Source organism: Excalfactoria chinensis, chromosome 3 (genome assembly GCF_039878825.1).
Source record: "Excalfactoria chinensis isolate bCotChi1 chromosome 3, bCotChi1.hap2, whole genome shotgun sequence".
Lineage (NCBI taxonomy): Eukaryota > Metazoa > Chordata > Aves > Galliformes > Phasianidae > Excalfactoria > Excalfactoria chinensis.
In genome coordinates this window covers 69,710,475-69,734,369 of record NC_092827.1, presented here as the reverse complement: position 1 = coordinate 69,734,369, position 23,895 = coordinate 69,710,475, and the positions used below count along the sequence as shown (strand labels likewise).

The following is a 23,895-nucleotide window of genomic DNA, read 5'->3' as shown; positions in this document are numbered from 1 at the left end:
TTACCTCCATAGTATAGTTGGTGTGTTTGTTGTCAAACACCAAGGCTTCTTGTATAAGCTGATGATCTCCTTCCAGTTTATCAATGTTGTGCTTATAGTTAATGATATTTTGCTCATATTGTTTCAGCTGATTCATCTGGTCCTCCAAAGGCCCTGTCATTTCAATAGAGCTGCGGGCAATTTCCTGCAAAAAGACAACCCCACCAGGCAAAATTTAAGCTTCAGATTTTCTAATCTGACTTGCATTCACAAAAATAATATTTTCAGACTAAGAAGCAAAAGTAATAAAATCTTCAAACAGAGATGATTACTGTAAAAAACTCATTAAAAAAAAATGTGACTCATTTAGTTCTGGAATCAATATTGAGTTGCTGCTGATCCCAATAATTTTCTGTAAAGAGCAGAAGCAAAATAGCTGTTTAGTCATACTTTTTTCAAAGCTACATGTCCTACTAACCATCAATTATACAATCTTACAGTTCTAAGAATCAACAGGTACTAAATTCTTCGTGATGAAACAGCTGGCAAACTATCACGAAGATTATTGATGTCCTGTACAGACAACAAAGATAACAAACGATAAAACACTTTATTCATCAGCTTCTGCATGAGTGTCTGATACTCACTTCCATCTTGGTCTGGATCCATGGCCCAATGACATTGGCCTGAGCAGCAAACTGGCGACGCAGGCGTTCATTGGCATGCTGGCGGGCTAGTTCTTCCTGCAAGGATTGATCCCTCTGAGGTACCAGCTGCTTCACCTGTTACAATGAGAAAGCATTAACTGTGAGAGTTCATGACTGAATACTTCTAAAACAAGTAGAACAAATAAGCCTACAGTTATTAATTTTTCTAATTGGCCTGAAGATTAATATCAGAACAAGCCAGAAAAATTATCATTGTATTCAATCAGAACCGTTAAGATAGGATAATGAGACACCCTGTACCCTTCATGTATACCTGAAGGTATCTCACATGCTACAAATGCTTTTTTTTGCTTATTCTTCTAGGCTTTCATGGGACATTCTAAATTGCTTGGTATTTATAACCCACAAAGTACATGTCTTTGTCCATTCATAAGTTTAGGTATTTGGTAAATTCATATATTCTACAAAATCGTTTACCTCTAACAAATGATCTGTCTTGGCTCCTAAGGAAATAGTTTCTCTTCAATCCCTCTCCAGTAATTTTTTAAGGTAATAGCCAATTTCAGTCTTAATGGTCCCAAAGTTGCTAGATTTTTTACAGTTTTTGTGAAAAGCAGAAACAGAGTAGAAGGGACACATGAACTACTGCTTATACTGAGAAAAAGAATTCAGCCATTTTTTGTTCTTCTGACAGGCACCCACTGGCCTATCCACTGGCCAGATACCATCTCTGTACTAGCACCAACATACGTTTTCCTTGCCTCATCAAGAAGCCAAAAGAAGTCATAAGTAATACTGAGTGATGTGAGCAAGAAATATGAAATGAGGCTAGCAAACAAATGGGAGATCATACTATAGAAAGTAATTTAGGAGTGGAGTAGTAAGGGATATTACAAGAATATTGTAAAAGAATATATAGAATACCAATAATACAAGTGGCACTGGAGTTGGAGTGAGGTAGAGGACAAATTACAGAAAGACAATTTCATTAACACTACTGATCACAGAAAAAGAGTTCATTTAGATGCAGATGAAACCTTTTTTGTTGTTGACACCAATAGAAACGGTCCCTAGAACTGGGTTCTTGTTCACACATGATTGAAGAAAATAGTAATCTACAGAACCAGAAATCTATGTTATAATGTGAAATCACTGAAGTATTTCATAATATTTTATATTATGAAAGCTAACTTTCTTTCTACTACTTCTTTCATCTCAATATCAGCTTCTCATTCAATCTATTCATCTCTTACTGTACTTTATGGATGCAAAATGTGTTTAATTGCATTTAATATGCTTCTGTTGTAATAAGTGATAACTTAATTTTATGCTGCAACCTCTTTCTGCTGTCCATGTTAGTAAATGTATTTAAGGAGAAATATTTAACTTGTGCCGGTTCCACCAGTTTTAAAACAGAGATTGGTTCATTTTGGCATCTAATGATCTAGAAAAATTGACAGGTTTATTGTTAAGTTCTCTGAATAGTCTCAGTATTTCTAAACCAAAAAACAGTTACAACATTCTTCTATGCATTAAGCATACATTACCTTTTCCCACTTAGAACGAATCTCTTCCACAGTAACAGTGCTGTAAGGATTGCTTGCACTTATTCTCATGCTGTAACTCTGAATAACTTTTTCAACTTCATTCTGGATTGACAGTATGGCCTGTCTTTCACCATCTGCCTCTGGCAAAGTAGCTTTAAACTGATCGTGTGCAGAGATTAAACTCTAAAATCAGAAACAGAGAGGGAGAGCATGAAAACTTTAATTTTCCTTCCAACTTCTGGATCTGCTGTAAAAATAAGCACAGTTCCTTCTCTCAGACTCCCAGATACCCTGTCTACATGTATCTGCATGTTCATGAGCTAATACATGTAGATATATTCATGAAAATCCTGTCATCAACTTTATCAAGACTGCTGGTTCGTTCTTCTATGATTTTAGAATATTTCATGACCAAAAAATAACTTTATTATAGACATCACCTATCACAATATATGTCCGGATGGAATATGTTAAACCTATGTTGTACTCTCCAAGAAAGAAAAGGTTTCTTTTCTTGTCTTTCTTATGACCATAAGCCAAAAAAAAAAGACAACTATTTACCTGAATTTCCTCTATGCTGTGAACAATAAACATGTCCTGTAGGTCTTCCATTGCACCTTCCATCCAGTTGTTGAAAGGAGCAGCTCTTTTGGCAAACTCCAGGTGAAGCTGATCAATCGTTTCAAGCAATTTCTCCGTCCTCTGTATAGTTTGGAAAAGGTAAATTCCTTTTTATTAAGGGCAAGACCTAATTCTACAAACATTCCTATGAACAAATTAATGCTTCATCTTTTCAAAAGCAAATGATTACGTAATTGGGTAATTTCACCACTTGCTTTATGGCAATAGTATCAGGCATTAAAAGGGATGTATGCCTTTCAAGGGTAACAGATGAAATGACTTGTTTTTGATTGTAATCTATCTGCAAATCAATTCAAATCTGCTAATCTTGCTTTAGTCATTTCTTTCAAGTATAAATTCATCCTCTCAGCTGAGCTGATCATTGCTATATAGTTTACCTCCAGTGCCTCTCTTCTTTTCTGAGTAAGTGTTCCCAAGCTGTCCCATTGGTCACATATCTTTTGGCATCGATCATTGACACTTGCAGCATCATGATAGTCCAGCTCACTAGAAAAAGTGAAGACAAAAGTCTGAGCAGCTTTCTGAGAGGCAGGAATGGTTGCATTGTGCATGTTATTCCACCGACCTTCAGTCATTCTTCCCCTCTATTTTTTTTGCAATATTTCTCCTCCAGGTAAGCAAGCGTTGCGTGTAGACATATATGATTTAAACATGACACATTTCAAGAAACACAGCACAGAAACAGGATCACCCCCTCCTTCGGTCTGAGGGTTTATCAAGTTCCTGGAGATTGGTAGTATTAAACTAAGTGGCCTGAAATACATTAGCTTTATTTCAAATAATCCAATGATCCTTTCCAGACTAGTACATTGTGTAATTATAAGGGCTGCTCCAAAAGCAATGCCTCCTATTTTATTCTGTTGGCACACAGTGTCAGAGGCAGATGTTGGTGGCATGGCAGTAGAGGCTGAACCTTCCCACCAGTATTCCATTATGTGTTGTTGCTGTGTGACAGATGGCAGCAGAGTGGCAGTCTGACATGGAAGTGGGTATGAAGCACAGGCGTGGAACTGAATTCCTCCATGTGGAAAAAAAAAACTATGTATTTAACTGAGAAACAGATCTCAGCTTGTGTTCAAGACATAATCCACCTCTAACAGGGGCTGCCCAAATCTGCGACACAGGGAACAATTTTCATCATTCTCTCCAGGAACTCCTCACACACTAGAGCTGGTTAGGTACAAGAATCTCCAGAATCAGGTTTGCTGCCAGTACAGATTAGTCCACCCAAAAGGAATGTAGCAGTTAGCACTGCTTTTTCAACTACTTAATATGCTTTTATTATCCTGACAGAAAACAACTTACTACGCTGCCTGGACTAACCTTTTAAGCCTTGTCCTGAGATTCTACAATTTCAGACTGAATTTTGGATCTCAGTGACAGATAATCCCCATGGTTCTGCTGCAGCCATCATGACTATAATAAAATATGTGTAAGGCACTTCAGAAGCTCATTTTTACCAGTGTATCATCATCCACTGAATTTAGCTCTTGGCTGCTCCTTGAGGACATTTTGCACAGTACTAAGCATTGCAGAGATTGTGATTATGTGACAATATGGCAGTATGAAGCTAAGATTTACTCTAAGGCTTGAACAAGATGTTAAATGCAGATATAATTTGTTCTATCCTTTTCAACATCCTTCTCTAGGCAAATAGCAAGAGGAACGTACAGATCACTTCCTCCAGTAACTTAGAGAATCACAGAGGACCAAATGGGAGCAGAGACAGTTTTCCTCTGTGAAGGTACACTGTAGGCTGGGGCAGCACTTATCTTTTTTCCTCTAAGTTTGGTAAGAAGAATATGGTTAGGGATAAAGCTAAGAAGTATCTGGGTCATTCTGTTTCTTCAGATGTGCTGAAATCAATGGATTTTTGAAAGCAAAAAAATGATAAAACAAGTGAAAATAGAATACCACAACAATTTAAAAACAAAAAAACTCAAAACTGTACAAAATCCCATTATGTTTAAGGAGAGAGCTGCCCACACACTACACAAGGAATCCTTAACAATTTGTTTCCTCCTCTGGAGCAAGCCTTTCTCTTAGCCTTCCAGGAATGTAATAAAAACCGTGTATTTGTTAAGAAATTGTAAGGCAGGAGCTTAGATACAACAGGCTATGACATATTTTATTGCTGGAATGTTTCAGATGGAAGTTATTTTTCGCATTTTAGCTCACTGTGGCTCTTAGGTGATGATCCTGTATGAGCTGTGAGCTCATGAAGTGAATGGAATGTGGAGATTTGTGCACTGAAGCTGTGAAGACACTGGCTTTCTTATTTGTTACCGTTTTTCTTTTCTTATCAAGCATAAACAAAGCACCCCTGAACATGTGTTACAGAACATCAAAGAGAACAGCCTGTTTAGTCATTTGAAATCTACAGCCTTTGGAATTTATAAATAAAAATAGCTTTAAGATTTTTCTGACATACAATTGTCTTACCTTTAAAGAATTAAAAATTTAGTCAGGTTTTGTCCGGATCCAGAGGAGCATTTAAGTATGAGCTCACTTTATGAATCATGATAGTGTCACAAAAATAACCTGCTGAGCACCATGCTTTAGCACTGCTTCACAACCGGGCTCATATTATAATATGTGCGTAAGCACAATTTGAGCCCAGGTTTCCAGAAGCAAAAGGACTCTTCTAAACAACTACAGATAGTTGTCTTCTTGGCTGAAAATAAGCTGCTATACTAGAAGTGATGGATATTCTAAAAATTATCTTGATTATTGAAAACATTGAAATGGGCACACAAGACCATAGGTGAATTCAGGATTTCATATTATGACTCGCTCTAGTTCTGCTTAACATTTGCAATGTCACAAATGGCAAGTCCCATTTTTAAAATCCCTTTTTTTCCAGCCTTGTATGCAGTGCCAACCAAGTCTTTCCATACTTCACTAGCAAGGATTTCCAATTCTATACAGACAAGGACACATAATAGTCCTATGGCAGCATCCTGGCTGGAATCACCTGCTTCACATGCACACACCAATCAACAAACTTTTAGCAACTTTATCTCATAGTTGACTTAACTGCTGCAGCAAAAAATACCAAAGCAGATAAGAAAATGCTGTAACTGCTGTGGTTCAAGGTCACATAGCAATTGTTCGGTTTTAAATGGTAACATTAGGCAGACAAGAGATGACTAAAGAGAAACACAGAGGTGTACTGACTTGTAATTTAGACTCAGATGATGATGATTCCTACAAGGGTCTGATCCAGTGACCAAAAAAACCCAACAATAAGTTACCTTCATTAGTCTTTGGATAAGACACCAATACACATTCCTTAACACTCAATTATTGCTCAACATTTCAGTGAAAAAATGTGACAGGAAAAAGAAAATAGTTTTCCTCCATAATTTCAATAGCTCTCTGAAGAATTCTGCTGCAGAAAAATAATTAAAATCAACATTTCAACTGAAGCAGCCCATTTGCTTGCAGCCAGTAATAAAATGACGTTTATAACCTTTCATTCAGTACTCTCCACAGGCAGTAAGTTTTACTGAGCTACAAAGTCTCAGGGAGAAACCAGCACTGAACAGTGAAAATACTGGACTGATAGCTGTACATATAGATTAGGGAAGACGTCAAAGTAGAGCATCTTAAAAGCAGTAGATTTTCAGCACCTTTGGCGCCAAGGCCACAGATATCTTGTTTAACTTCATGCAGCAAATTACTGAAACAACTGAGAAGAGACAACCCTAAAATAGACAGGATACAGTGTTCACTGGCCTCAGCAAAGGTAAAGGACACAGGGTTCAAAATACTGGTAAGCAGATGCTGTGCTACATATACTACATTGCAAAACTAATGCTTAAGTAACAATGTAGGCGTTTCAGAAACATTCTGTAGCATAAAAGGAACAAATAACTTTAAAGCAACGATCAGGACCTGTCAGAAGGTGTTTTGTAAGCTGGCATAACCAGTGAAACCTGCATCTGTATTTTTTGAGCTTCCTTTCATATTAAAGTACATAGATCATATGAAGTTCCACATGAATGCGCGCAAGAACTTCTTTATGGTGAGGGTACAGAGCACTGGAACAGGCTGCCCAGGGCGGTTGTGGAGTCTCCTCCTCTGGAGATATTCAACACCCGCCTGGACGCCTACCTGTGCGACCTGGTGTAGGGAGCCTGCTTTGGCAGGGGGGTTGGACTTGATGATCTCTGGAGGTCCCTTCCAACCCCTACGATTCTGTGATACATACTAACAGTATTTACTCTACCCACCGTACTTTTCCTCATATAACCAATTCTTAAAAATAGCATTTTTTCCTCTAAATTCATTTTAATTATACAGTTACTGTAAGCACTGCAGCTACCAGGTATGAACAGCATTTTTAGATAGCTCTTTGGTTTTCTAATGGTTAATGAATGTGGGGCTGTTTATAATTTAAGGACCTTTATAAAGTAAAAACAATTATTTTATTTTATTTTTCTTTCTGAGTACTGTTTCGTCTGTTCAAGAAGTCAAGAAACTGAAACTTGGAGGCTTGAAGCCACGAGGAGGAGTCTGGGAATTTGATGCTCCTCTTTCAACCACTAACACACATGTTCCTGTTGGCTTTGCAGATTTGTGCTGTGGGTGAGCAATGAATTTAATTATGTGCCAGATGTTAATATCAGGAGTAATGCTACTGATTTACAGTACAAGACCACTGCAATTAATTAACTGCATAAAATTATAAAATCAAATGTCCTCAGCTTGGTGCACACATGAAAATGACTTTAACAGAATGGAGACATCATTATCTAACACTACGGTCCTGACAGTGTGGGCAGAGCTTTGCTGACAAAACTGTGCTTCATCCATGTGAATTAACAGCTTTCCCACACACAAAAGCAGACTTACCCATAAAGACAGAGCCTAGCCACAGTAACTGCACAAACCCTCAGGGCGTCTGTTACCACAGAAGTGTCTTTCAGGCATGGGCCTTGGCTTTTCACACCTCTGAACCATTTAGCTGATGTGAGCTAAATAAGTTGAAGACTTGTTCTCTCAGCTTAGTACTCTGGACATAGTATGCTGAGTGAGGAGGAGAGGTTGTGTGTCTGCTTTACTTGGAGTACACTAGAGATGATTAAATCTTCAGAGATGTCATTGCATGATCCAATACCGATATAGAAAGAATAATTTAAGGATATTAAGTCTTTTTAAAGGACCTATATACTCGTGGGAAAATACAATAGATTTTAAATTGAAGATGTTTGATCTGCAATTTGTCTAACTGCTATTTTTTTATAAGTTAACTGCTATATTATTTTATAAGTTAATAGTTTATAACCAGTACCTCTCAGCAGACCATATGAAGTAAGATACAGATAACTCCAGCATTTCCATGAACACACAATGGACTCATTAGTAGAAGAAAAGATTATTTTCAAATTGAATTTGAAAATGCTTGTTTTCAAATATTTTTGGTCAGTTGAATGTCTATATTTGGTTGGGAGTAGAGGGGAGATGAGGGAAAGGTCTCAGTGACCAGCTCAGATAATATACTTATGAAGCTATCTCTGGAATTCTTACGTTGGTACCTATGACACTATCAAATTCATTGGAAAGAGTTTATCGCAAAGTTAAATGTCAGCAGCTGCAAGCCTTTAAATGGAACATACTTCAGCTCCTGGGCAATGGCAGCGATCTGTTCCACCCTGTCCTGGTGAGCAGCCAAATCGCTCTCAAAAGCCTCATGTTTCCTCAACATGGCACGGACTTCTGTCAGAGACGCAGATTCATAATCCTTCTGAAGTAAGATCTGCTCTTTGCCTGAAAGAGGAAATTACATTATTAGTCTGTTTTTACTAATTTATGAGTGAGAACAGTGGTAAAATTCAGTCAACTTTTCTTAGCCGAGGCATGGTCAAAAGCACATGTATGAGATGAAGTCCCTGCCCCACTGAAATGAATGGCAATTTGTCAACATAATAGTATTAATTAGGAGAGTAAAATATTTTTTAAGGTCTCCCAGTAATTCCTTGATTCTTGCACAGGATGATTTTATGTGTCTAAAATAGCTAGTATTGCATTACTTAAAAAACTGGCATAAAGTGGTATATTAGCAAACTATATAAATAGCTGGACTATTCTGACAAATCTTTTAGAGCGTATAACTGATTTACCATATCAGAAACCACACTACTAGGCTCAGCTTCACTCCTACTAAGGAACTGTTAGTCTTTTTCATGTTCTTCTTTCAATTCATTATTAATTTCAGCACTTCCCTGCCAAAATTAGAGATACACAGCTGCATTTTGTATCAATCACTGAATTTTAAGTGGAAAATGCCAACATAGCTGCAAGAGAAGCAAAAATGAAATCAGAAACTGAAATATTACTTCTCAGTAACACCTGTGTTGGAGAAAAACTTATACAGACAGCCTGTAAAGCTGCAGCTTGCCATATGACATTACATAGCTCTGCAGATTCTAGAGCCAGAAGGGACTATTGTTTCACTTGCTATGTACAAGCCTATGTGAATTTTTCCCTGTAAAATAGCCAAACCATGACACCATGAGTAGAATATCCTCAGAAAATAGGCTCTCAAGGCTGAAAAACGCTGCAGTTTCTTTCCTAGTGTATGTTTGGTAACTTTTTACTGCTATGCATGCTTCTAGCAACCATGTTATTGGATAGCCTCAGTTTTACTTTTACAGTGTGAAAAGACTGTGGCTGGAAAAAGCCCAGAGTGTGGCAGAAACAGGAAAGTGGTTGTCAGGGCCAAAAAAAAACCAACCAAACAAAACAAGGATGATATCGTGTCACTGTGCTTAATGGCATCAACAAAATTTTATGTTGGTGTTGTAAAATAGATGGTCCTGTAGCCATTACAACTACACTTAAGGTTAGGTCATCCTTAAAAAATGGAGCCACACATGAGGTATAATCCAGGGTATGGAGCAAAGCAAAATGGAGTCCATCATTATGCAGTTTACGTGAACTATTAAAAATCAAGATGGCCAAATGATTACTAACCAGAAGAGCTCTGTTAATAATTCCACACTCAACCAGCCATAGATCCCAGTTTATTTTTGAGTTTAAAATGGAGAACTGAATCTCTGTACTCACTGCACTCCTGGCTGGATCACTGGTGTACAAATGCATAGGAATGCATTACCAGTAAGAGCCTTTATTCCTTTATTGGGTAGCCTTATTAGGTTTGATTCACTCCCTTATTAGAAAAGAGTATGATTTTCACAGTTATATTTCATTAGCAACATGCCTATGACTGTAGGCAACAGAACCTCCAATTTTATCTGTAAGCATTTTACTTTTCTAAAGCTGCCCTAGCTAATTTCTAGAGTGCTCCTGGTTGGCAAACATCCATCATTGGCAGTTCAACCTTGAAGGTTAAAATGTGAAAAATGTTAGAAGCCATCTCTGCTTACCATATGCCCACTGCTCATGAGTGGAAGCCTTCTGTCTAAATTTCTCAGCCAAGTGTTCAAGTCTTTCCAGTCTTCGTATTTCATTCAGCAGCCACTCTTCATAGCCTTTCTCAGCTTGTTCAAGTCTCTGCCAAGCGCCAGCAATATCCTTTTCAGAGAATACGTGAGAAAGAGTGAATGAAACTATAATCTCTTTTTTTATCCAAATTGGCAGATTTCTGACTCACTCACAGTTTTTCTTCCAAAAACAAGTCAAAATGTCCAGATTTTGCCAAACACCAGAATCATAGAAAATGTCGGTTGTCAGGCAGCTCTGGAAATCAGATAGTCCAAACAACTGCACCTGACAAAGCATCCCAACCAAGGGAGTTCGGGATCATGAAAGAATCCTCTACACAAATGGTTTTCAAGCAAAACTGTTTGTTCAGTGTCTTCATGACACATTAGTTTTACCTCTCACGTTCCAAGTACATGTTCTTTTGCGATGTAGTTGTCCATTATCAGAATTAATGTGACACAATAAACAATTAGTATCAAGAAGACTTGATCCTTATTTTATCTGGAATACCAATTCATTTCATTTCCTGTGGTATACAGAGTTCTGTGACTTTCCTTAGAAGCGCAAAGGCATGAGAAGGAAACTGATGTGAGAGACCCCTTATCTTCTGAGTGGCATGGCAGCCACCCTTTGCAAGTAATGCAACCATCTATTTGTAAAATCTAAGCAACAAAAGTACAGTGCAAAAACAGAGTACAGATACAGGTCTGATGTATTCCCCAATAATGTTCTGACCCACAGTTATTAATATCTTCAGAAAAAACAGAAGCATTTTTTGGAGCCATAGTTGTTTCTCTGTCTGCTGAGCAAAATGTGAAACCAGCAAGTTTTGCTTAGGACAAAAAATAAAAAAAGAAAAAAGAAAAAAAATTTTAAAAAAAGTAGTTAAGTAAACCAACATGCCCAAAGAAAGCTCTGTCTCAAGACAGTTTGCTACTGAGGAAAGTTTTCAAAGAGCGAGGAGCATACATAAGGGAAGGAAAGATTTTAGAATGAAAGGGAATGTTTCAGAGAGTGGTTTGATATTGACAAAGTGCAGCAAACCAAAGTTTCTGAGAATGGCTCAGAATGGTAATTCAGTCCTTCATATTGAAATTTTTGTGAGAAGGTTGGTAGAAAGGAGAATGGAATATCGATGTCTCCTTTACTTACTGAAACCATTTTTCCCTCTGATGGCATGAAAGCTGGTCGATTGCTGATTCTCAGTTTTGTCTGCAGGGTGTTGAAATTGATCTCCAGCTGACATTTCTCTTGAACTTTGGGAGGTTTGTGTTTGCGGCGGTAGTCCCGGAAATCTTCTAATTTCTTCTGCATGGCCTGCATTGTCTTTTCCGGGGTCCTGTTTTCCAGCCAAGGAATTGTCCTGCGAATCCATTCTAAAAGCTTTCAAATCAACACAAACAATTGAAATTAAGGCAATAGAAGAGCAACCAAAAAGAAGATAATATTGAACGCATAAATTTCAATCATGTTTGCTCCATCCTACTGTTGTTAACTTCAGTTGGAGTCAGTGCCCTAATGCCAAGTAAGAACAACATTTTCTCAACAGAACGATTACCTTAACGTTCTCAAATATTCTCAATACCTCTGGAAATATCTTGACTTTCAGGGTATGAACATGGACATGCATGTAAGGTGACTTCAGGTAATGAAAACACAAGGTTACCCAGCATCACTGACCAGTTTCAAAGATATTGGTATTGATATCTCAAGTGGTCATAGTTCATAAATCAGAATGGACATCAGTCAAGTAACTCAAGACATGTATATATTTTTATGTAGAAGTCCTCAGTACCAATCCAGCACTACTCTTTGCATCTATGTGCATTATAAACACAAAGGAGCTCTCACTTGTGTATTATATATCTGCAGTCCTGACACAGTACATTTTCTATATACCATGAAAAGACAAGAAGCTGACTCAAAGTCTGCAGTACATACTTTGTGAAGACAAATTATATTACCTGTGTTTTGGGAAAAAAAAGCAATCTTCTGGTAATGATCAAAAATAACACAAGCAGTGTTCATCATTCACTGGCTGCCTGTGTTCACAGGTGTTTTATGAACACACTGAGCCCAGATGCAGCTTGCAGTACATAAAGCCAATAGGCTTGCTTAGAGTAAAAGAATCCTGTATGTTCCATGTGTGGTGATGGAAGAGCTATCACTGGAGGTTACAGAGACAGCAAGCTTAGCCCTAAGGCAGCCTGATGACAGTCCCCAAAATACCCTTTCTGGCACAAAAAATAAACAAGACTGAATGACTTGCTGGAGGTCACACAGGAAATCCGTGGCAAAGGACTGACCTGATATTTGACATTTTTGGGATACTGAACTTTGTACCCTACAAGTGATATTTACCTTCATGATATTTTCATTTTCTGTCTTGCACACAGTGTGTGAATCTTTCAGCTTTCAGTATTTCATAAACACAGTTATCACCATGTTACAGAAAAGGCTGTCTTTACCTCACTTGCCAGTCTCTCATACTCTTCCATCAACCTCTCATTTTCTTGATTCACAGCAAGCACCTTACAGATCCGATTTGCTGCAGTCTCAGCCTATAAAACATAGCAAATAAACAGGACATACTTGTAAACATTCTGAGAAAGGTACAGGATTGGAGAAAAAGAGAACATGGCAGCTGCAAATAAAAATCACATTGGTTTATAGTTGTTGACTTATGCTTCTAGGTTACCCTCCTGTACTCATAGACTCTGATGGTCTTAAATGAGGCATAGATTGGCACAGAAGTCACTGAGTTGTACAATGAAACCTTACTAGACAAGGGGGAATTTCCCATTGTTATTATAGTTGTTTAATAAATACTTCATTTTCAAAAGCAACTTAGGCCATTCTTAAAGTTATCTAATTAGGTTAATTTTTTAAAGCATGCTAAAAAGGCATTAGGTTTGTTAGCTACACAGGAAACACTGGAGGCAATTCAGGAGACTCACATGCACATACACCCTTGAAAATAGATGCAGCTTAACTACTGACAGCAAATCTTTTCTAGACTCCGGCCAAATTTATTTCTGAAAGCACTGTAGCTCTGCCATATTTAAAATTGACATTAATAGTTCCATATCACAAATTTATACTTTCATACAAATGTGAATCTCAAGTATATCCAGTCAACTAAAAATAGTATTTAGAATCTTTCTTTTCTATTAATAGCAAAACCTGCACACCCAGATAGAAGAGTGCACAACAGCATAGCTGTGCTACAATATGGCGTAGGAGGCCTACCAGATAGGAAGGGAAATTCAGCTCAGAGGAAGAAGGAAAAATATCAACTACTTTAAGGTATTTTTTAAGATTGTTTTTTTCTCCACATATGTTGGATTGTGTCCATTCGTAGACTAGAAAGGTAAGAAATACAGCAATCGGAAATGCAACATTCGTTATAATACTATCCCATATAATAAATCTTCTGCTGATGCTCTTGCTTCTTTATGATGAGGGTGACGGAGCACTGGAACAGGCTGCCCAGGAAGGTGGTGGAGTCTCCTTCTCCGGAGATATTCAAGATCCACCTGGACGCCTACCTGTGCAACGTGGTGTAGGGAGCCTGCTTTGGCAGTGGGTTGGACTCAATGATCTCTAGAGGTCCCTTCCAACCCCTACAATTCTGTGATTCTGTGATTCTTATACCAACACTTTGGTCTAACAAATAACTCTACTGGCTTCAGTAGGAGCACAGGGAAACTTCTGTGCCTCTCCACATCTCAAGGCAGCCCTAAATTACTACTTAGCATAAGTTCAGAATACTCTCAGTCTCCAGAAGTCAAACATTCTTTTATGCAGCAAAAGCATAAGATGTTGATGGAGTGGCAAATAACCCCATTTCACAGTGTCTTCAAATAGATTTTCTGAAATGGCATTTACAATCATCAAACAAAGACACTCAAAATTAGAATCACAAATATCTACTAGAATAAAAAGGTTCAACTTGGTACACAACATTTAATTAAAACAGGCTCAGTGTTGGTTAAAAACAAGTATTAGTACAAGTATATAATACTTGCAATTGTTAATTAAAACAGCAAATACAAAATTAGTGAGTTTGAGGTTTTTCGGGGGGGGGGGGTTGTTATTTTGTTTTGTTATAAATATAAACCAGTGTGGAAAAGTGAAACCGTCAAAAACACAGCAACCTTAAGGGACAATTGATTAATACCTGCTCTGCTCCAGCAAAAGCATGGTAGAAGCAGGACACATATGTCATGATAGCTCTCTCATCGGGTTTGGGAGTGTTCACAATATCTATAACGTGGGGGAGAAATGAAAACAAAAACCAAAAAAATGGTAGAAGGAATAGAAGACAGGGTGAATAAATAAAAGCACAACATAGTTGTCAATGCAAATGTTTTCCTGTACATCGATAGCTCTGTACTCCGGAACATATACAAAGCTGAAATAAATGCAGTTTTGGTTTGATGGGCATTGACAGAAAAAAAAATAAAAATAAAAAAATAAATCCATGCTCTAGAAATTCGAGACAAACTCTCACAAAAATGTGGAATTTTTGATCTTGTAGTATTTGTCACAGAGGAAATTACCTTAATTTTAAAAAGGACTATCTGTGTAATAATTGGCATGAACATCTCACTGACTAACACAGAGAAAAGACAAGCTAGATTTCGGCCTGGGGAGATCTCCTCTGGAAGTTACATAAGGATCAGTTTTAACTTTAACATTAAATATCACTACTCCTTATATTACTAATGCCTAAAATACATCCAACTCTCTGATTTGCCTTGCCTGTTCTACTTTCACTTCTTCTCATCAAAACATGATTGCGAGGCTCTTCTGAGATGTCTGTATGTTTTCCTATCTGTTTTGTATAGTAGTGATGTTTTCTGTTGCTGATTGTACTTACCATTGAGTACTTAATATTTTAAAAAACAATCCTGAAAGCATAAGAAAAGGATTCATTTTCTGAGCATCTGTTATGAAGATTTTGACATATGCAACATGAATAATATCCAGCAGGCAAAAAAGATGAAATTCTGCTATTGGAATAGCTTTATCAGCATGAACTTATTTTCTTCTAACGTTTTAAAGTGCTTCTAATCAAAGCACAAAAATTCAATCAAAGGATATTGAATAATGTCCTACCAAGTCTGGTGATCAGATGCCAAAAAACCTACTGGATATTATCAATAAATATACAGGAAGATGAGAGAGGGAAGTTTCTATCTACAGAACAAATGGATAGACTACTACTGGCTCTACAGAGACCATCTCACAGAGAAAAGCAGGCAACAGGAAATGAGCTCAGCTCTAAGGTTCTGTCCTAAGAACTACTGAGGGAAAGATCAAAAGAGAGAAGAGAGAGAAAAAAATTGCTGAAAGAAACAACAAAGAAGGTGGAGGGTGAGATCTGATCTATCTACAACCTCACCTTCTGAGCACCAGCAAATGCATGATAGTAACAGGAAACATAAGTCATAATGGTTCTTTCATCGGGTCTGGCAGTGTTTACTACATCTGTGTAGAGAGAAAAGGGTTTACTGCTCAGAAATTCTTTGAGGTACTTCCACTAGATTATGCTGATGATGCCAGCTCAGTGCTACACGGGTTAAAAATAAGGATATCATTCTTCATCCTGACTCAATTTACTGATTTCACTGCGAAGATCTCTAAGTTTTAGGAATTAAAAATGGAAAATACATTAGGCACATTGAAATGGTATAGCATCTGAAGATGGAGACTATTCAGAAAGTATTGCCAATTTCTGTTTTGGGGAAACTTCTAGAGCAGATGGTGTGGCTCATAAATCTACCAAATTCACTTTCATTGCCACTCCAGAGCAACTTCATCTAAATCAATACTACAAGAAATGCAGCCATCACCAGTCACAAAATAAGAGCATATATTAGCAAAGGATCCTTGTGACTGACAAAGTACTGATGTATACTGGAAACTAGCAGAACTCTAGCAGTTCAGAAATATATTTGGTGCTAAGAAAAGCTTGGATATTTTTATTTTGCTATTCCTGAGCCAGTCTGTCTCTTTAGTGACTAGTATAAATCATGTAAGAGTTTGGCTTAGTTGGCTGACAGCTTTATCCCTATTAGAGCAGACAAGATTAAAAGCCCAGAGAGGGTGTGACTGAGGTATGAATGCATGAGTAAAAGTTGATATTTTTGATTACTTGACAGACAATGGCAAAAGGTGGTTTTACACCAATTATGGTTGAATGATGCTTATGCAAACTGCAGATTTTTGCCACCGTAGAAGTGAGAAGATAGTAGCGTGTGAAGATCCATAAATGAGATGACAATTTTAACAATAACAGAGAGATTTTCTAACTTCAGGACCAATGTATTTACTGGTTTGAATCACTGTCACATGTTCAGAAGAAAACACATTGAAAATACACGGGTAAAAATTAATGATGCGTACTCAAGAGTGTGCTGGAAGCAGCATGATTTCACTCCACCCACATAACTGTCAAGAATATTACGAAGAGCTAGAGTATACTGGTAGTCTGATGGGGGTGCGGGTAGGGAAAAGAGGGGCAGAAATTTTTCTTGCATTTAATGTCAAGAGAAAATGAGTGAAAGGAGACCGATAGTACAAGTTCAATAGTAAGGAGGTATCATGTCCATTTATTCTTTGCACCACATTGCAGAGTAAAATAATTAAGTGGAGCTCGAAAGGAGAATTGCAGTTCAAATAATTAAAACCAAGTGCAGGTGAAACCAAGAAAAATATTCAATTAGGATGTTACAAACTGGGTTTTCAATCTCACCCTGTATTGGCCTAACTTTCCTGCCTGCCAAAGACTTTAAGTTCCCTTAAGATGAGCCTGTGTTTTGCATAATTGCCATGTTATCACAACTCCACTGTCAAGTCACCAGAAGCACTCTCTTGGAGAAGAATACTTTGAACTAGTGTAAGCAAATTCCAGTATTGTTGCACTATTTTTTTGCTTGAATACAAAAAGGCTGGTTATCTTGAAGAAATTCAGGAAAAGTTATGTATCTCCTTGTTATCTGTAGACAGATTGAAAGATTATTGGAGAAAACAAATAATGAAGCTATCATTAAAATTGATTCCTGCAAAAAGTTTATAGTTAAATAAACATCCAAATAACAAGTCCAAAAATGGACTTGATGAATAGACCACTCACTGGGTAAGGAATTAGCTGGATGGTTGCTCTCAGAGCTGTGGTCAATTGCACAATGTCCAAGTTGGAGATCAGTGACGAGTGGCATTCCTCAGGGATCAGTGCTGGCACCGGTGTTATTTAACGTCTTTGTAGGCAACATGGGTAGTGGGGTTGAGTGCACCCTCAGCAAGTTTGCAGATGACACCAAGCTGAGTGGTGCAGTTGACATACTAGAGGGAAGGGATGCTATCCTGAGGGACCTGGACTGGCACAAGAGGTGAGCCCGTGCCAACCTCATCAAGTTAACAAAGCCAAGTGCAAAGTCCTGCATCTGGGATGGGGCAGTCCCAAGCACAGATACAGGCTGGGTGAAGAATGGCTTGAAAGCAGCCCAGAGGAGAAGGATTTGGGGGGGATGAGTTGATGAAAGACTCAACAGGAGCTGTGAGTGTGGCACTTGCAGCCCAGAAGGCCAACTGTATTCTGCACTGCATCAAGACAAGAGTGACCAGCAGGTCAAGAGAGGTGATTCTGCCCCTCCACTCTGCTCTCGTGAGACCCCACCTGGAGTACTGCATCCAGTTCTGGGGCCCCCAACACAAGAAGGACACAGAACTGTTGGAGCAGGTCCAGAGGAGGGCCACAAAAATGATGGCTAGAGCACCTCCTCTACAAGGACAGGTTGAGAGAGCAGGGCTCTCCAGCCTGGAGAAGAGAAGGCCCTGAAGAGACTTTATAGCAGCCTTCTGGTACCTACAGGAAAGCTGGAGAGGGACTTTTTATAAGAGCAAGAAACAACAGGATGAGGGGAAATGGTTTTAAACTGGAAGAGGGTAGATTTAGACTAGATATTAGGAAGAAATTCTTTACTGTGAGGGTGGTGAGACACTGGAACAGGTTGCCCAGAGAGGTTTATGGATGCTCCCTTCCTGGAAGCACTCGAAGCCAGGCTGGATGGGGTTTTAATCAACTTGGTCTAGAGATAAGTGTCTCTGCCTACAGTAGGGGGTTAGGAACTGGATGATCTTGAAGGTCACTTCCAACCCAAACCATTCTATGATTCTAAATGTAAAGAAAACAAGCTTGCCTCAACCAAGCTCTTTCACACGAGTCACATTATCAGTAGTATATTTTAAAAGTGGAACTATCCAATATATGTACAACATAAAGGAAAAGACTGTTTGAAAACAAAGCGGAAAAGAATAATTTCTCCATGACCATTCACATGGAAAGAATGATAAAAATTTGCTAGATACAAAACAGAAGTTTTATGATCTCTTACTTATCAGTAATGCAGACTTCACAATAGCTCTCACCTTCTGCATCCAACATCTTAGGGATATCCAGATGTTTTTCAGCAATTTCCATGGCAAGGTTGATATTTCCTATGGGGTCATCCTGCATGAAAAAAGAGAACACAACAAGTCAAAAACACAGTTTTTTCTTTGAAGCAAGACTACTGCAGTACGTGCACAATATCTTACTCTGCTTTTCCCAACTGTAAATTCGAATCACAGCTACTGTTCTAGAAAAAGCAGAGTTATGGGGATATGGCCCTTTGATCTAACTACTACTCTCTTTCAAAGGTAAACATTAGTAAGATCACTAGAACTCTCTAATTCTATATATGTTCCAATACATTCTGAAGGGAAATGTAGATAATATATGCAACGCAAACTCATAAAGAGCTAATTCTGAATGAAGCATTGCAGTAAAACAGACAGTCAAGGTCTCTGGTTCAGTAGGGTATACTAGACTGTTCATCACAAAGCTAGTTCATCACACTTTGACACCTAGTAAGCATTGTATTACAATGATAAAAATTCTATTGTGATAACAGTTCCTCTGTTGGTCCAGTGTATGCACGGAAAAAGGGAACCACAAACAGAACAGCTACCCAGAAGGAGCAAAATCTCCTAGTTTTGACTTGGAGAGACAAATTTGAAACTAACACGTATACTGAATTTTAGAGCTGTTGAAAATGAAGAGTTTTCTCTTGTTTAGAGTTTCATTTTGTTTTTTGAAGGAAAAAGAAAGGAAGCAGTGAAAAAAAATCAGTCAAACAGCACACATTTTGTTTGTAACGCTACCAACAACTGCTCACAAGAGAAGACCATGTCAGATGAGGGATGCCCTGAAGTCAGGCTTCTAATATCAGCTTGGAGCAAAAATATCCCATGTGAAGTGGCAGTTCATGATATTAATGCTATTATTTTCAAGTATTCGGAAACTGCTAAATGATCACAGCTACTATGAACAATGTCAGCATCTACAGAGATAGTTTAGAAAGACAGGGCAGAGAAACAAAAATGGAGCAGTTGGAGAGGACTGGAAAAAGTTAACAAGTTTGCTGCAGTGAACTTACAGGGCTTCTGTTGGAATACAAACACTCCCTGTAAAAGGATCTAGACTCAAGCATGCTTCTGGATGCTTGTATTAGGATTAGTTATAATGAAATGGGAGTAATTACTTAGATCTCATGTATATATGCCAGGTATCATAATAATGCCTTAAAAATTTGGTTATAGTGGAACACAAAGTCTCTAACCATAAGTTCTCATTTAGCAGTTTTGAGCATCATTGACATAAGAAATCTGGACAATATTTAAAACCCATTAACTTATTTCTGCTGTTACATGAGACACTACATGTAATACAACATTTACTAAATGTGTATGCAAAAACTCTTGCTGAAATTAAATGGCAAGGAATAAACTAAATTTGAGACTTTGAGACTTGAGAATAAACTAAATTTGAGACTTGATTAAGACACTTTGTTTACGAATGAGTGATGGGCACCTCCTATTTGTATGCCTGGTACTGCATCCATGAGTAAATGCTGCTCCACAGAGAAATAACTTTATTTATAATCAGTGGATTCTGGAGATCCCAATCACCCATACTTTTAAACAAAACTATAAGCCACAGTAACTAGAAGTCTCTGCTACAACTAGAGAAATACCTTATCTAACTTGTCATAGTCAAGAAGATCGGGCCTGTGTCTATGAATAAGGGCGTTGAAAGCAAGGCCATCTTTCCAGCTACAAATTCACACAAAGCACATTGGTGAGAAAAATAAAAGACAGCATGCAAGAGATAAGAAACCAAGAAACAGGACACCAAGACAGCTGTTAATGTAACCAAAATGAGCAGTCAGTCAAATGCAGACAGGACAGAAAAGCAAGATCTATTTTAGGATTTTTCTGCATGTGCTTTACGTGCCACAGCTCAGCCTCAGTTTGAAACCTGACCTGTTCTTATTTTGGAAACCTCTAAAAGGGAAATAGTAATGCTGAAGCAGATCTGCTTATGTGTTTAAGTTCATTTAATTTTCACTAAAATTTGAGGTCCCAGCACAAATTTAACATATCATAAAGGAGGCAAAGTTTTCAAATTGTCTTCTTTCTTTCTGTCATCTTTTCCCTCACAAAAGCATTTCTCATAAGGGCTGATTCCACAGGTGAAATGAATCTATTGTAGAGGGGCACGAAATGAAAAGTATTATCTAAGATTTACCAGTTTCTCTCACCAATTAGAAGTGGCACTCAACAAATTAAATCCATGATTAAGGTTTCTGTTTCATTGTTATTCACAAAAGAATCCAAAATATGTTCACTTTGGAGGAAGAAAAACATATGAATTTATTGAGATCTTGCATGAAACGCCAACATGCCACTGTCTTTTCAGGTTTAATTCTTCAGTAATATGACTCAGAAATTCCAAGATTACAACTTGATTTTCATTACTCACTCTCAAACCAAAGTAGCTTGTATCTTTTAGAACAAATTCATTAATTCATTTTTCCAGGAAACAAATTGGGTCTGTAATCCCCATACGATGCTACCTAAATAAGTTATGGTACCTATCTCTTCTGCACTTTCTGGAAGGACAGTTAGAAGTATAACGAAATACTAAGTAAGAACCAGTGGATATTCTCTATGTAATCCTAACAACTGCATATTCCTCGGGTAGAGTTTGTTCTAATCAATCTTACAGTTAATCATCCTGTCCTTCTTTACTGCTCTGCAATCTACACAGTTATTTACAGTGGACACATAGCAGAATGGTCTGTACCACGTATCAGTTGTGAATTGAGAATTCCAGAGTATTTGATTTAATATCCTTACGGCACGCCGTAAAAGACAAACCGGCTGCTGAGAAGTGAATTTTCTGCAATTAATACTGAAGTCGTCGTAGTGGAAAAGAAAGAACAACAAGGGACGGGCTCCTTTCCTCTAAACAATATTTTTTGGAGCATAAAAATTAGTTAGAATTAGTTAGAATTAGTATGAGCTCCTCAGCTTGTCATTTAGGAAACATAGTAAGCAAACCAGAAGTGAGCCAAATCACTGCAGGACAACATGCTCTACCGTCCAGACTGTTGACCTTATTTAGCTTGGAGTAGTCAATAAGATCAGGTCGGTGTCTGTGGATAAGTGCACATAATCCAAGGCCATCTTTCCAGCTTTACAACAGAGGGGGAAAAAAAAAAAAAAAGGAATGGAAAAAAGTAATGAATAAAGTCACAGCATTTTACAGTTTGATCCTTGCTCAAGGCTTAAAATGAAGCAGGAACCCCCACCCCCAGCCCCTGTTAAATCCTGACAATCATGTTCTGTCAACTCTCATTCCTCTGAGCTTTTGTCACTGTACACTTTCTTCTACAGTGCATGATTTATTCTGTTGTCTATACACAGTTAGGGAGTCCGTAATACTTCTTAGGCAGTGTGTTTTATGTACAACAGACCCTGACTTTAATTGCTTAAATTAAGCAGCTTTCCAGGATAGCTCAAAGTAAACATACAAGAAAGCGCACAGTCTCCCATCACACTTACAGCATGTTTGTGCAGAAATAAGAGGAGAACAAACCTTCAGTTTACTTGAATTTGTTCAAGTAATTGATTTTTTCTGTGTCAGTTATTTCAGATAATTTCAATGACACAACTACGTTGTGCTTCTAGAAGTATGAAGTAACAAAATATCTTCATTTAAAACATTCCACAGACATGACAGGTTAGGCCTGAAGTCTGACACTTAACTGTGACTTCATGTCCACTACCTTTCGAGGCAAGAATAGGAAAGGAATAGAGCTGTGAATAACATCTATTTGGAAAGATTATGAGAAGCTCCTTAGGGCTAGAAGCAATCACTCTGGAAGATAATTTATGACAACAGATCACTGGGACTGAGGGCTTGAGTTTGTATGCTGTGCAGTACCTGTGTGATACTAAAGGTAGACTTAAGGTAAAAATGTTGGAATACCTGTCATTGAGAAGTCTAGATAAACCATTTAAATAATACAACCACATTGAATAATATATAATAATAATAATAGTAATATATCTAAGCAGAAACTACCTGCATTGTATAATAGAAAATCAATCAGAAGCTAAAACTAAATCAAAAGGAACACCAAAGTAACAAGAATTTTCCAAAAGACATAGATTAAAATGGTCTGGACAGCAAAAAAGATTCTGGTACCGTAATTAATACTACTTCCTGCATCCATATAAAGCTTTACTAAAATACACTGCTATCCTTTCACAAGGCAAATAAAACATTACAAATTTGAGATTTCTCAAGGCAATATAGGGACTGTACATCAAATTCTTCCATCTGTGGATGCCATGTGAACTGTGTCTTCTCTTTCACTATTATATGTGCTCTTGGAGCTTCACAAGAAGAATGAATTCTACAGACCCAAAACATTGTGATACAGAGCCCTGGTAAGTTCTCCAGAGGTTTCAAGGAAGGTAAAATCCCATGGTTACACAGTGCAAATGGCAGATCACATCTTTTTATTAGGTGGATCACCAGCACAGCTACAGGACTTTTGTTTTTTAAATAGTAACTACATAATGCAGGATAAATAGCGCAGAAGGCTAACCAAAGAAAGACTGAACACACACTGTACAGATTTGAAGGAAAGCCCAGGTTAACAGTGAAATTTTGCTGTCAAATACACCTATGCAATTATGGGGAAAAAAACCTGACCTAACATAAGTAAGACTGCTTCTAACCTCTTGAAATAATGAAAGTTTACCTAAGGTGGAAGTTCTGAATGTTCACATTTCTGTAAGGAGCAGTTTTTCTTTGACACCACAGCAGCAGCCCTTCTTTGGCAGAGGTCTCTGTAAAAGACACCAGAGCATAAGAAGATGTAAAAAGAGCTCAAGTAATTCTTATCTTCTCATCTTAAAGGTGGACATTCACCAAAAACTGGTTAGCATAAGCTAACATTTAATCCTAAGAGATAGTCATGCAAATGGACTAGAGAGGCTCCATTATGACAGAGACATCAGTTCAACTGGAACAACTCAGAGTCCTAGCCTACATAATATTTCTGGAATATTAGCAGTTTAAGAAATTACATTAATAGGGCAGCAGAACAGACACTTGGAGAAAAATGCTGAATACAAATGTAATAATAGATGTAAGCACAACAGATTCAGTTGGTGCCTACATGAAACGTGATTGTGCACTTCTGCTT

The 23,895-nt window shown here is 37.8% G+C and overlaps 1 protein-coding gene across 12 annotated transcripts in view; it reads right to left on the bottom strand.

The window, feature by feature from the left end:
- ACTN2 (actinin alpha 2) overlaps positions 1–23,895 on the bottom strand; it is a 62,118-nt gene that overhangs the window by 11,135 nt on the left and 27,088 nt on the right. For 4 of the 12 annotated variants that reach the window (XM_072331289.1, XM_072331287.1, XM_072331290.1 and 1 more), the window contains exons 5-17: positions 23,449–23,536; positions 21,792–21,870; positions 18,722–18,803; positions 15,693–15,778; positions 12,754–12,846; positions 11,438–11,668; positions 10,228–10,375; positions 8,458–8,608; positions 3,214–3,322; positions 2,756–2,896; positions 2,195–2,377; positions 627–761; positions 5–184 (exon numbers count right to left, since the gene is read on the bottom strand). In XM_072331289.1, coding sequence (XP_072187390.1) covers positions 5–184; positions 627–761; positions 2,195–2,377; positions 2,756–2,896; positions 3,214–3,322; positions 8,458–8,608; positions 10,228–10,375; positions 11,438–11,668; positions 12,754–12,846; positions 15,693–15,778; positions 18,722–18,803; positions 21,792–21,870; positions 23,449–23,536 — 1,706 coding nt within the window. Of the gene's footprint in view, positions 1–4; positions 185–626; positions 762–2,194; positions 2,378–2,755; positions 2,897–3,213; positions 3,323–8,457; positions 8,609–10,227; positions 10,376–11,437; positions 11,669–12,753; positions 12,847–14,465; positions 14,552–15,692; positions 15,779–18,721; positions 18,804–20,367; positions 20,447–21,791; positions 21,871–23,448; positions 23,537–23,895 lie in introns of all 12 variants that reach the window. The other 8 variants (XM_072331295.1, XM_072331297.1, XM_072331296.1 and 5 more) reach the window with 3 other exon arrangements.